Here is a 15,243-nt window from a genome sequence, read left to right on the forward strand (position 1 = left end):
TTCTTTCTTTCTTTCTTTCTTTCTTTCTTTCTTTCTTTCTTTCTTTCTTTCTTTCTTTCTTTCTTTCTTTCTTTCTTTCCATTCCATCTTAGAATCAATACTGTCAGTTCCAAGGCACAAGCGTTATAAGGGCAAGGCAATTGTGGTTAAGTTATTTGCCCAGGGTCACACAGTTAGAAAGTATCTGCGTCCAGATTTGAAACCAGGATCTTCTCTCTCTAGGACTGGCTTTCTATCCACTGATTCACCTAACAGCCCCTATAAAGCAGTTTCTACCCACTCATTGAACCAAAGCATCTTATACACATCTATGGACAGGAAGAGAAAATATTGGATATAAGATAGCTTAGGCTATCTACAAGATCCATACTTTTCTCCAATATCTTGTCATTTAGTCTTCGAACACAGGCAGTTACTGGAAGGTCAAATCCTGAAGCTGAAGCTTAAACATTTTGGCCAAATAATGAGAAAACAGAACTCATTGGAGGAGACCGTGATGATGAGAAAGATGGAAGGGGACTGTAGAGGAGGAGATGGACAGATAGTGTCCTGGAAATAATGACCATGAACTTGGACATACTTTGAGAGATAGTGGAAGATAGAAGGACTTGGAATGCTAAGGTCCATGAGGTTATTGAGAATCCCACACAACTGAACTTTTTGGAAATAGGGGGAGAAAGCTAGGGTACAGATATGGGTTCTCACTTCAAACAACAGGAAAAGGACAATTTTAAATTAGCTGTACTTAAGCTGACTTCTATAAAGGGAAGGGAGAAAGGGAATAATCATTTATATAGCACCTACTGGGTACAATTTTATGTAGTAGGTATTGTTATTATCTCTACTTTCTAGTTGAAGAAAGAGAGTCAGGAGAGGTTAAAAAATCTACCCAAAGGGGGCATCTGGGTAGCTCAGTGGATTGAGAGCCAGGCCTAGAGATGGGAGATCCTGGGTTCAAATCTGGCCTCAGACACTTCCCAGCTGTGTGTCCCTGGGCAAGTCACTTGATCCCCATTGCCTACCCTTACCACTCTTCTGCCTTAGAGCCAATACTCAGTATTGACTCCAAGATGGAAAGTAAGGGTTTAAAAAAAAATCTACCCGAAGTCATACAGCTAATAAGTGGCAGAGACAAGATTTGAACTCAAATCTTCCTAACTTCAGGCCCAACACTATCCACAACATAAAAGATACAAAGGTAAAAATAACATACACACAAAGAGAGATTACCCATTGTAAAACTGAAGATTTATTTTCATTCTTTTTTAAGTCTTAAGCTGGCAAGTCCAAACTCCTTTCCTTTGAAACTCCACCCTTTACCTACATTCTGGAGAAACTTGCAGAAAGACCAAGCTTTTGTCTCAGAATTACCTCCACTCAGGATTCAGTTTTCTTGTGAATGGAATCACCACCCTTACGTTGTCTACTTTTGTAACCTCACCCACTACCCACTTAACTCAAATTCATGTTGATTCAATAAAAGTCATTGCAAACTACACCCACATTCTGCGGATTAATCCTATATGGAGGGAGAAACCTGGAAACAAAGGAGAAAGTATGGTATCATGGAAAAAATTCCTAAACTCTAATTGAAATTGGAATCTTGGGACCTGAGGGGGAATCTCAGTTCTGACAGTTGTGTGATTGGGTGAGCTTCAGGGTCTTAAGGGATTTGGTAGTTCAGTGGATAGAGAGCTGGACCTAGATGCAATCAGAAAGACCCATGTTCAAATTTGGTCTCAGACTCTTACTAGTAAATAGGACCCTGGGGAAGTCACTTAAACTCTGTCTGCCTCTGTTTTCTCAATTGATAATAATGCCACCTACCTCTCAGGATTGTTGTGTGGATCAAATGAGATAATATTTGTAAAGCAATTAACAAGGTACCTAGCATACAGTAGGCATCTGTAAGTCCTTCCTCCCTCCTTTTCTTTCTTTTTTTCTTCCTTCTTCATTTCTTCCCTCCTTTTGTCTTTTTAAAAAACATCCTTACCTGCCATTCTAGAATTAATACTGTGTATTGGCTCCACAACAAGGGCTAGGTAATGAGAGTTAAGTGACTTGTCCAGGGTCATATAGCAAAGAAGTATCTGAGGCCAGATTTGAACCTAGGACCTCCACTTTCTAGGTTTGGCCCTCAATCCATTGAGCCACCTAGTTGTCCTGCTTCCCTTGGTCTTTAGGAAGGAGCAGCCTCTAGCAAACCATTCAGGAGGGAAAGAGTGGATGCAATCTCTTCCTGAGCCTGGAGAGGTCACCCTTTGGTCTCCTCCTCAGATCAAGGCTAAGGCTGGGAGGCATCCAGGATGGATGTTGACAAGGACCAGGGAGTATAGAAAAGGCACAGGGAAATGGTTACCTGTGCCAGGCAGGGGACACTTCTCACACTTCTTCCCCCATCCTTTGCCAACCCGGCTGCAGCAGCAAATCTGCTTGGTGATCCGCTGGGCCAGGGGTAGTGTACATGAGGCAGCCGCCGCTGCTCGGAAGCACAGCCCTTGCTCCATGGAGACTGCCTTATCGGCTGGAACAGAGAAAATTATTTTGTCTCAAATCAGCACAATAGAGAAATGAGGATCAGGCTTCCCCCAACCCACTTCCTCTTTTTATAAGGCATCAAATTTGAACAAGTATTTTCTGAGCACTTACTCTGTGCCCAGCATTATACAAGGTATGTAAACAATACAAAAGTGAAATGTGCTATCTCTGCCCTCAATGAGCTTACATTTCTTGGACTTGATAGGAGAAGGTGCCTATAGGAATTGGTGAATGAATGGTAAGTGTTGTTGTTGTTCAGTCCAGTCTGATTCTTCCTAACCCTATTTGGGGTTTTCTTGGCAAAGAACCTGGAGTGGTTTGCCATTTCCTTCTCCAGCTCATTTTTCAGATGAGGAAACTGAGGCAAATAGACTTAAGTGACTTGACCAGGGGTCACACAGCTAGGAATGTCTGAGGCCAGATTTGAACTCAGGAAGATAGGTCTTCCTGACTCTAGACCTGGTGCTTAGCTGCTCCATGCGAATACACAGACACACAAAACCACAAATTCATGGGAGCTCATGGAAATGATAAAATTAAACAGGCAGAAAATCATTTCATTTGGGCAGGGAATGCTGAAGGTCCCGGGCTCTCAGGGAGCACCTGGCTCGCCTCCACTAGCCGAGAGCACTTACACACACAGTGGCTCCGAGATGGGTCCAACATGTTTCCAGGCTTGCAGGTGCATCGGTAGCTGCCTCGGGTGTTCACACACTCGGCATCCTTGCACAATCCCAGCAGAAGGCACTCGTTTATATCTGTAAAGTCAGAGGAGACCAAATGTCAACAAGCAGCCCATGGACCACAGCTAACTGATAGGAGAGTCTGGGCTGGAGGCAGGAGTGGGAGAACATCCAAGGGATGCTAGAGCTGAGCACAGACAGAGGAGAGGGGACAAGATAAGTGCCAGGGAGTAGGCAGACTGATGTCCTTTGCTACAATCTTCCCCTTAGCCTGGCCCAGCACTCTGCAGGAAGTTAAAAGAAAAGACCAGCCTGGGTTGTGCTCCTCTTTCAAGTAAGCCAGACTAGATGGAAGCTGATTTTGGAGTTGTCTTCATTGCTTAATCTATACTGGTTTATACTATGAAGAGCCTTTGACTGAGACAAACACCTAGAGATGGCAACTCCCCACATTCATACACGAACACAAGCATACACAGGGTGGCTAAGTGGCTCAGTGGATAGAGCACTGGGCATGGAGTCAGAAAGACCCATCTTCCTGAGTTCAAATCCAACCTCAAACATTTATTGGCTATGTGACCCTGGGCAAGTCACTTAACCTTGTTTGCCTCAGTTTCCTTATCTGACAAAATAAGCTGGAGAAGGAAAAGACAAATTACTACAGGATCTTTGCCAAGAAAACCTCAAATGGGGCCATGAAGACTCAGCCAGGACCAAAAAAGACTAAACAACAATGCATTCACACATATACAAACATAGTTTGATCACCATACAGAGAAAGGGGATCCAAGGCAAATGCTGGTCAAAGTGAAAATAATAATAAAAATAGCTAACATTTATATAGAGTTAGGTATTTTGCTAAGCACTTACAATGGTTATCTCATCTGATCCTCAAATCAACCCTGGGAAGTAGGTGCTATTATTATCCCCATTTGACAGACTAGGAAGCTGAGGCAAACAGCAGTTAAGTGCCTTTTCCAGAGTCCCCACAATTAGTAAGTATCTAGGGCTGGATTTTAATTTCAGATCTTCCTGAGGGCTGGCACTCAAACCACTGCACCATCTAGCTATTGCTCTATATCTCCCAATCTTACCCATCTCTCCATACTCCCTGCTGACAGCCCAAATGTACAGTTCACTTATGGACTCTTCTTCCAATTAGTTTTAGGACCCTCCACGCCCATGTTGGCCTCACATTCACCACCTCTTGGCACAAACTTTAGCAATAAATATGCCTACTTCCTGAGCCTCTCAATATTTCCTCTGGGATTACAGTCAATTGCTGTTCTTCCCAGGCACTCCTACAGCAGCAAGAACACCTCCCACCCCCTTTCCTCGTGACAATAAAGAGACCAAGGAGATGGGACTAGGAATCAGGGGATCATAAAACCCTAAGTCAGAAAAGCTTTTAGTTTCTCCCGTTTTCAGGGAGGATATGCCTAAAATATCCATGAACGATGGTATTCTATGCTCCATTGCTGTGCTGATAAAATGTTTAACAACTAGCTAAGAACTAGATAAAATGTTTAACAATATTTTAAAATTTTTTATTTTGTTCTTTCCCTCTCCTCCAAACCCCCCTAACCCCACTTAGCCAATGCACAATTCCACTGGGTTTTACATGTATCATTGATCAAGACCTAATTCCATATTATTGATAGTTGGACTAGAGTTATCGTTTAGTGTCTTCATCCTCAATAATTTCCCCATCAGCTCATGTGTCCAAGCAGTTTTTAACAACATTTTTGCTTGGTCAGACATCAAAGATGTCAAGACCATCCACTGAATCCCAAGCCATTGCCAGTCATCCTGACTTTTGTCTTGCCACTAGACTTCTAGGCGGATGACTTTGCTCATCACTGCCTCATTTAAATCCAATAAGGGGGCAGCTGGGTGACTCAGTGGATTGAGAGTCAGGTCCAGAGATGGGAGGTCTTGGGTTCAAATCTGGATTCAGATACTTCTTAGCTATGTGACCCTGGGCAAGTCACTTAATGCCCCAATGCCTAGCCCTTATTGCTCTTCTGCCTTAGAACTAATACACAGTATTGATTCTACGACAGAAGGTAAAGGTAAAAAAAAGAAATCCAAAGAGAAAGTCAAGACATCACCAATTATGTCATTGGCCCTCTTCTAAAATGAAAGACTAACAATGACAACTCTGGGGTAGGTATCATGAACACACTTTTAAGTTTAATCTTATTAATCTTAATAATATTTTAATATTATAACTTTGTTTTGTGTTGTTTATATGTAAATATATACAATATTTAATGTTATTAATATTTTCTTCCTTCTTTCCTTCTTCCTTTTTTCCTTTGTCTTCCTTCCTTCCTTCCTTCCTTCCTTCCTTCCTTCCTTCCTTCCCTTACTTTTTGTCTTAGAATCAGTACTTTGGTTCCAAGGCAGAAGAGCAGTAAGGGTTAGGCAATTGTTGTTGTGACTTATCCAGGGTCACACAGCTAGGAAGTATCTGAGGCAAGATTGGAACCCCAGACCTCTCCTCTCCAGGTCTAGCTTTCTATCTAATGAATCACCTAGTTGCCCCTTTATTACTGATTTTTTCTCCTTTACTTTTTTTAGCTCTAGGCAAAGAACAAAACAGCAAATCAAGCCCTGTTTTGTATTTTTTTACTAATTTCAGAGGTATAAAGTGCTCACATGGAAAATTTAACAATCAGTTTGAGGCATGTTCCCTTTTGTTAAGATATCTCTAGGGAATTTATTTTCTTTAAACTTTCTGAGTAACCCTTCCATTGTCTTACAACTATGATCTTGTATCAGAGGTTCTATTCTCACATGAAGAGTCTAGGCACACTTAAGCTTGGTATTTCTACTCAGGGAGAAACTGAGAACTTCATTGTTTTTCAGTGCCCCCAAGGGGAGATACTAGGTCCTCTTATAAGTACTCACCAGGCTCAAAACAGAATAGTTTTATTTCCGCATTGAACAACAAGAGGCAGCTAAGTGACGCAGTGGATGAGAGCTAGACCTAGAGAAGGGAGATATCATCCTGGGTTCAAATCTGGCTTCAGACACTTCCAAGCTGTGTGACCCTGGGCAAGTCATTCAGTTCCCATTACCTACCCTTCATCACTCTTTTATCTTGGAACCAATACTGAGTGTTGATTCTAAGAGGGAAGGTAAAAGTTAAAAAAAAATTAAAGAGAAGAAAAGACTTGAATCTGAGTTAATGAAGAAACCTTTTTAACAGAGCCTTTACAACTTAAGGTACTGGTACTCCTCCAGCAAGCAGGGGAAGGAGAGCCATATTGGGGCTGCCCTTTGAGGCCCCTGAGGCTTTTGTCTGTACCATGTTGTCCTTAATGGGCATCTCTCTGGACACTGGTCCTTCTCTGCTACTCCACCTTATGCCCTTCCCTGTCCTATACTTCCCCTCTCCACTGCAGGTCTTCTCCTTCCCATTGTCACTGCCACTCAGAGCTTTCCCCAGTGCCTCTGGTACCCTCATCAATGACATTACTTATCCTTGCCTCATTGGTCAATGAAATTCATCTCTCTTCCAATAGATGGCGATCATTATCTTCTCTCCAGGGCACAACTCTCAAGCCATGCACAGGAGAGCTGGAGACAATTCCTATGACTCTTTTATACTCTGAGGATAGACTACGACCTCCAACTTCTAAAAAGTGTGTGTGTGTGTGTGTGTGTGTGTGTGTGTGTGTGTGTGTGTGTGTGTGTGTGTGTGTGTGTGTTTTTAAGACCTTTGGTCTTAGAATCAATGCTATGGGGGTAGCTAGGTGGCTCAGTGGACTGAGATCCAGGTTCAGATTCAAATGTAGCCTCAGATACTTTCTAGCTATGGGTACTTGGGCAAGTTACTTAACTCCATTGCCTAGCTCTTACTGCTCTTCTGTTTGGGACCAATACACAGGACTGATTCTAAGGCAGAGGTAAGGATTTAAAAAACAACACTATCTATTGACTCTAAAGCAGAAGAGCAGTAAGAGTTAAGCAATTGGGGTTAAGTGACTTACCCAGGGTCACACAGCTAGGAAGTGTCCTGAGGCTACATTTGAATCCAGAACCTCCCATCTCTGGGCCTGGCTCTCTATCCACTGAGCCACCTAGCTGCCCTCTGGTGACATTTGAATACACAAACCCATCCTCTTAGTAATCTCTTCAGGGAGTCGCAGAAATGGCTCCTTCTTGGATCTGAGTGGATTTAATCTTCTGTTTTAAACTCTGGGTTGTTTTATGCTGACTCACTCCTATTTGGCTCCTTCCTCTCCCATGGACATTGCAGTATACCTTCTTCTCATATCAGCATATTCCACACAGCTTAGGAGTTCTAAAGGGTCTTCCCCTTCTCTCTCAATTTGTCTTTACATCTCCTATCTTCCACTGGGGCAGCTGGGCCGGGCTATGCAAATTACCCTCAGCTAATTCTCCAAAAATCTTCAAAAAAGGGAGTGTGGGGGAGCAGAGAGAGCAGCTCTAGCCTCTAGTGCAGTGATTCCCAAAGTGGGCGCCACCGCCCCCTGGTGGGTGCTGCAGAGATCCAGAGGAGCAGTGATGGCCACAAGCGCATTTATCTTTCCTACTAATTGCTATTAAAATTTAAAAAAAAATTAATTTCCAGGGGGCTAAGTAATATTTTTTTCTGGAAGGGGGGTGGGAGGCCAAAAAAGTTTGGGAACCACTGCTCTAGCGGGTCTTGTGACTGGCTCCAAGGGTGAGGGGCAATCCCACCTTGAGGTCTCCTTCCCATATACCTCATACACTTGGAAAGCTCTTCTAATAATGACAATGAATAACAATAAATGACATTTATAGAGACTTACAAAATGCTGACCCTATTTATTATGCTACTTTATCCTCACAACAGACTTATGAAGTACATTCAAGTTTGCCCATTTTACAGATGATGACATCGAGGTGCAGAAATGTAAGTGAAATGATCCAGGGTGAAACAGCTCCTGACTGAGGCCAGATTTGAAGCCTCCTAACTCCAAGCCCAGGACTTTTACCATGCTGCTTTCAATGGGCCTCTTTCTGCTCACTGCTTTGATCCAAAATCTTTCCTGTTGCAGTTTGACACTATTCCTTCTTGCACACTTATCTATGAAGAAGGAACAGACTTTGTATGGAAGCCCTGATCTCTCTTGCCCCCATATTCCCAGGTATCCTAACTTTCCATGTCTAATGGGGAGTCGAGCTCATAGGTGGCATGGGCCTAGCTAATGAGACTCCCGTAACTTTTTAAAATTCTTATTTATTTTTATTTTTTCATTTTTTATTTTCCTGCAAAACACACTTTCATGTTGGTCATTGTTGTAAGAGTAAAGTCATACATAACCAAAACCCCAAAATAAAACCATAAATACATTGTTGTGAATGATGACTGTTTTCTCTGGAGGTGGCTAGCGTTCCTTGTCAAAAGTCCTTCAGAATTGTTCCAGATCATTGCATTGCTGAGAGTAGCCAACTTTTCATAGATAATCATTGTCCAATACTGCTGTTATTGTGTACAAAGTTCTCCCACCATAATGTTTTTTTTAAAATCCATACTTTCTGACTTAGAATCAGTACAAGGCAGAAGAGCTGTAAGGGCTAGGCAACTGTAGTTAAGTGACTTGACCAGGGTCATACAGTTAAGAAGTGTCTGAGAGTCAGATTTGAACCTAGGATCTCCCATCGCTAGGTCTGACTCTCTATCCCCTGAGCCATATAGCTGCCTTCTCCCATAATCTTTTATAGGTTCCAGTAAGTAGTCTTAGATGGTAAACCCCAGGAGGACAGGGAGGCTTCTTGGTAAGCTGCTAATACATCTCCCAGGGAGAGGGGTCTAACACATGCTTTTGGTTGATGGTGATTATGGTGGCAAAGATTTTTCAGAAGGTCTTTGTTAGAGAGAGCTGAGAGCACAGGGGAATAGAGAGAGGAGGGAGCTGCCTTCAATGGTCCCAGAGAGACCTCACTAATGCTTTAAGCAGATAAGCTGTTAATATGAGCCAGTCAGACTTAATCAGAGCCACCTGCCCCGGCCCTGCCCACGGCCTCCTTGCCAGATATGTGCTTTAGAACATTTGGCATCAACCACAAGGACAAGGGCTGAAAGATGACCTGGCTAGGGCACTAAGGAAAACCAGCTGCTTGGCTGGATATACTGAAAGGAGGTGGGGGCCCTGGGGAGCTGCCATAGACACAGGCCTTGTCAGGGACAAGTCCTGATGGGAATTTAGCTGGTCCCAGCAGGGCAGAAGTGAAGGGAGCCTCTTCCTACTGCCCAGATTGACAGTTGTCCCTTAGAGACTATACCGTGGGGGGGGAGGAGGATGCTTTTAGTGTTGATTGCCTTCAAGGGAGAGCTACCTGGTGTCCTGAATTCTCTAGGGAAGCTAAGCAAGGAACAAGGAACCAAATTAGACATCTCTGTGCCTTTGCCTTAGACCTGGAATGAACTTTCCTCCTCATACCCATTCTTCACCATTTGAAATCCTACCTATCCTTCATTACCCAGAGTAGCTGCCACCTCCCATAGAAGGCTTCTCCAGTTGGCTGAAAGCAAGCTATCCTTCCCTCACCTCACACAATACTTTGCAGATATCTTATTCTCTAATTTTTTTATCCTTCATTTTACTTATTACATATCTATTATATACTACTACATCTTTTGGTGGGGGGTTGTACTTCATTTCCTCTGCTAGATTATAATCTCCATGAGGACAGGGGCCATGTTTTGTTACTTTGTAATTCTATTAGCACCTCTTTAGAGGAAAAGGGGAAGAAAAGAAGGAAGGAAGGAAGGAAGGAAGGAAGGAAGGAAGGAAGGAAGGAAGAATAGAATGAGGGAGGAAAGGAAGGAAGGAATGGAGGGAAGGAGGGAAGAATAGAGGGAGGGAGGGAGGAAAGGAAGGAAGAAAAGAAGGAAGGAAGGAAGGAAAGAAGGAAGAAAGGAAGGGGAAAAGAAAGGGAAGAAGTAATTGGAAATCCAGGTTCAGCATCCACGGTGTCTTCAGGAAGAGTTCCACTCATCAAGCTGGACAAGTTTCCAGGAGGCCAAGTTACTGAGGCTTCTGCTGCTCTCCCTCTTCCCCAAATGTAAAAATGTCACTCAACCCATAGGCCACTATCCAAATGTCTGTTTGCTTTCCAGGTGACTATGACTTTGGGATTTGGTTTTGCTGTTTAGTTGTATAGGACTTTTCATGACCCCATTTGGGGTTTTCTTGGCAAAGTTACTGAATTGGTTTGCCATTTCCTTCTCCGGCTCATTTTATAGATGAAGAAACTGAGGCAACCAGGATTAAATGATTGCCCAGGGTTACATAGCTAGGAAGGATCTGAGGCAATGGATAGAGAGCTGAGCCCAGAGCCAGGAAACTCTGAATTCAAAGCCAATCTCAGACATTTACTAGCTCTATGATCCTAGTCAAGTCAATTAACCTTGTTTGCCTCAGTTTCCTCATCTGGAAATGAGCTGAAGAAGAAAATGGCAAACTTCTCCAGTATCTTTGTCAAGAAACCTCCCTAAAAAAGGGTCACAGAGAGTCAGACATGATTGAAGTATTCCTGACTATACACTCATCACTGTATCCACTGAACCACCTAGCTGCCCTGACTTTAGGATATGGAAAAGGAAATAGGCTCTTCAGTATTTAACTTCTTTCAGAGCAAACCCCCACAACGCGATCTTTTTGTGGCTCTAGACTTTTGAGAATGGTAATCAGAGGGGTTGCAGGCCTCTTGGGTCACTTCCCTCCCAGGGTTCAGAATTCCCATTAATTAGTTCTCATTTCCTCTCTCTGACAGATTCCTTCTCAGAAATAACCAGTGTAGGGGCAGCTGGGTGGCTCAGTGGATTGAGAGTCAGGCCTAGAGATGGGAGATCCTAGGTTCAAATCTGGCCTTAAATAATTCCTAGCTGTGTAACTCCAGGCAAGTCTCTTAACCCCCATTGCTTAGCCCTCTGGCTTGGAAACTCAATACATAGTATTGATTCTAAGATGGAAGGAAAGAATTATGAAAAAAAAAAAAAGAAAAAGAAATGACCAGTTCCATCCTTCTCCTGTGTCAAAGGAGAACTCCCCCCAGTCATAGCCACTAAGCTTACTCTTCTCTGACTTCCAAATTTTCCAGTGGTTATCTCAGTGCCTGGCACATAGTAGATGTGTAATAAATGTTTAGCAATTGACTTGTTCTCTTCTGAGTTTCCCTCCAGATTGTATACTGTACTCTATATTCTACCATTTCCTCCTACTCCCCACCCATAGTTCAAAACTTCTCTGGCTTGGTGATCCCAAAGACAGAATAGTTTAGTTACTGCCAGACCTCTGCCAGACCACCAGTCGGCTCTTGAAATCCATAGAAATGAAAAGTATTAAACCTAGATGGACACTCCTGAGGTCCTCTAGGTAAGAGCTTCCCAATCTAAGGACTGATCTGCCCTAGAGTTAGTGTAAGAGGTGTACCTCATTTAATGTCTTGGTAAGGTAAAGAAGCAGACAAGGGCAGAACTAGGACCAGTGGACAGAAGTTAGAGGGAGTCGGATTTCAGCTCAACATAAAGACCATTCTAACAATTAGAGCTGTCTGACCCTAGAAGACTATGGAATGAAATGATGAGTTTCCTGTTAGTAGAAGTAATTGAAAAGAAGCTAGGTGGTAACCTAATAGATAGAGCATTAGACCTGGAGTCAAGGAAGACCTAAGTTCAAATCCTGCCACAGCCCCCTACTAGTTTTGAATAAATGATGTTTTGCAAGGTATAATTTACTATTTTTAAAGGTATTATAGATGCTATTGTGATTAATGAAATTTATTGCTGTTTAGTCAAGTCCGATTCTACCTGATTCATGGAATATGGCTATCCAGGGGGTTTTCTTGGTGTAAATACTAGAAAGGTTTGCTATTCCCTTCTCCAAAGGACCCAGTGGATTCTTTTTGTCAGTCAATTAGAGGTTAAGTGACTTGTCCAGGGTCACATAGCTAAGAAACATCTGAGGCCAAGTTTGAACTCAGGTCTTTCTGATTCCAAGCCCAGCCACTTAGTTGCCTCCTAAGCATATAGAATTTAAGTGACTTGCCCAAGGTCACAGAGCTAGGAAATGTCTGGGGCTAGATTTGAACTCAAGTTTTCCCAACTCCAGGTGTAGTGTTCTTAACCACTGAGATGCAGCTACCTCTGATTAATGAAATACAATTTCATTTAAGGACATAATTGAATTCATAGCAGCTTTGATAATTTTTTTAACCCTTACCCTTTATCTTAGAATCAGTACTAAATATTGGTTCCAAGGAAGAATGGGAAGGTCTAGGCAACTGGAGTTAAATTATTTGCCCAGGGTCATTCAGTTAGTAAGTGTCTGAAGTCAGATTTGAATCCAGTATCTCCCATCTCTGGGTCTGTCTCTGGCTTTCTATCCACTGAACAACCTAGCTATCCCTCAGTAAACATTTATTAAGTACCTACTATATGCCAGATACTGGGCTAAGCCCCGAGGACACAGTTAAAAACAGTCCCTGCCCTCAAGAAGATCACATGCCATAATGAAGGAGACAATATGCAAATAAGCATCTGTATAAAAAGGTATATACAGGGTAAATAATTTACTCTCAGAGGGAAGGCATTAGCAATGAGGAAAAATGAAAAGATCTCCAGCAGAAATTGAGATATCCTTGCCAAATGATAAGCCAGTTGTTTCTAGAGTGTTAATGGACTGCCTGTACTAACAATGTCCTCTAAATTTTCACACCCTAGGGCTAAGTGCCACATTCCCCCCCTCCTCACTAATTATGGCTTTGGTGCTTAATAAATGCTAATTGAATGGAAATGGATGGTGTAAATGGCAATGTGCCTAGTACTAGAAGTATCTTCTACATCAGTGGTTGCCAATCTTGATTTATGGTCATCTTTTTAATGTCAAAAATTGCAATGAATCCCACATCATTACCTCTAAATTCAGGCACATATCATCCACAACATTTGTTTTCACTTAAAGATTAATTGGATTTTAATTTTTTGATATTTTATTTTCTCAATTACATGTAATGACAATTTTTAACATCCCATTTCCAAAATTATAAGATCCAAATTGTCTCTCTCCACCCTTTCTGAGATGGTAAGCAACTTGTTTTGGGTTATACATGTATGATCATACAAAATATATCTCCATATTGTCAAGTAAGAAATATTTATTAAGCACTGAATTCATAACTCTTCGGGGTGAGGGGCACAAATGCAGCTCTGTCCCAGAGTGCAAAAATCTAGAAGAGATTCTGTTATAGTATACAGAAATAATAACAGAAGTGATATAGAAGATGCAGAAGAGATGCAGTTATTCAGTAGCCTAGAAGCAACTGGGCTTAGCAAGGATGATTTGTCAAACTAGGAAACTAACAGATGAGGGCTGCTAGGTGATACAGTGAATAGAATGCCAGGAGTCAGGGAGACTCATCTTCCTGAGTTCAAATCTGGCCTCAGACACTTTAATAGCTATGTGACTGACTCTTACTTCATGAGTCCACCATGGCAGCTTTAGAATGCTCCAGAATCTCTTCTGTTGCTTTTTCCCCATCAAGACACTTAACCACTGTTTTCCTCTAGTTTCCTCATCTGTCAAATGAACTGGAGGAGGAAATGGCAGTCCACTCTAGTAGCTTGCCAAAAACAAACAAACAAACAAACAAACAACAAACAAACCCAAATGGAGTTATGAAGAATCAGGCCAAAGTCAGGATGAGTGTTGATGGCCCAAGATGCAGTGGGTGACTTTGGCATCTTTGATACCTGACCAGATTCTAAGTCCTCCCCAGTGTCTGTTCCAGCTGCCTTCCTCGCTGTCTGAACAAATTATTCTTCTGTCGAGGGAAGTCTTCACATACCTGGTATAGACATCTCCCTAACTGTTGGTTACTTTCAAATGGTTTAGACCATTTTCCAAGACAGTTTTACCAGGTTGTAGCCACCAGGCATGGTATGGCTTAACTCTAGTAACAGGGAACACTCTACTTCATTCAGAAACCTTCTATTGTCAGACAGCTCTAATTGTTAGAATGGCCTTTATGTGGAGCCACAATGCGCCACCCTCTAATTTCGGATCTTAGTTCTGACCTTGGGGGCAGTACAGAGCAAGCCCATTCCCTCTTCTCCCATGAGAGACCTTCAAATATTTGAAAGCTGTTATCACATCTCCCCTTGGTCTTTTCTTCTCTAGACTAAACATTCCTAGTTCTGAAGGCTTATATGAAGTGATACAGAGTAAAGAAAGCAGAATTAAAACAACAATAAACACACTGACTACATTTAGTAAAAAATAACAAAAGCAACAAAATTGGGGAAAATATGTAGAAAAAATAAGTTCTGAAGGGGACACCAAACAAACAGTTCATTTTTGTTAATATCATACTAACATTAATATACACATTTAAAAATAAATGATAAATAGTGGTGCTTATGGTTCTTTTTTTATTCCTGTTTATTTCTGTCAATGATCATTAAGTTTGGAATGCTTAGAAAACAAAACAAACATGACCAACTCCTTGCACTCTTGCTCATATGACATAGTTTTAAGATCCCTCACTTTCCCAGTTGCTCCTATCCTTTGGCTGTGCTCCAGTATGTTGATAATCTAGCAGCCAATTTAAATGGTGTCCACAGTAAAGTCAAGAAAAACAACAGTTAGAGGCCTTAAGAATTCTAATCAATGCAATGAGCAATCTTGACTCCAAAAGACTGAGTTCTCTTTTCTCAAAGAGATGATGGATTATAGGTGTGGAATGAAAATATGTTAATTAACAGGGACAATATGTTGGTTTGTTTTACTTGGCTATTTTTTTGTTGTTGTGTGAGAGGATCATTTTTTGGGGGTGGTCAATGGGAAGTGATATTGATGAAAAAAAGAGTTGAGAGAAAAGAAAGAAGGAAGGAAGGAAGGAAGAGAAAGGAAGGAAGAAGAAGAAAGGGAAGGAGGGAGGGAGGGAGGTGGAAAGACAAAGGAAGGAAGGAAGGAAGGAAGGAAGGAAGGAAGGAAGGAAGGAAGGAAGGAAGGAAGGAAGG

General features: G+C 42.0%; 1 protein-coding gene across 1 annotated transcript in view; it reads right to left on the reverse strand.

The window, feature by feature from the left end:
- Positions 1–15,243, reverse strand: part of LTBP2 (latent transforming growth factor beta binding protein 2) — a 198,074-nt gene that overhangs the window by 42,823 nt on the left and 140,008 nt on the right. The window contains exons 10-11 of the mRNA XM_044662078.1: positions 3,174–3,296; positions 2,360–2,524 (exon numbers count right to left, since the gene is read on the reverse strand). Of these exons, the coding sequence (XP_044518013.1) occupies positions 2,360–2,524; positions 3,174–3,296 (288 nt within the window). The remainder of the gene's footprint in view (positions 1–2,359; positions 2,525–3,173; positions 3,297–15,243) is intronic.

The sequence above is a fragment of the Gracilinanus agilis genome, chromosome 2 (genome assembly GCF_016433145.1).
Source record: "Gracilinanus agilis isolate LMUSP501 chromosome 2, AgileGrace, whole genome shotgun sequence".
Classification (NCBI taxonomy): domain Eukaryota; kingdom Metazoa; phylum Chordata; class Mammalia; order Didelphimorphia; family Didelphidae; genus Gracilinanus; species Gracilinanus agilis.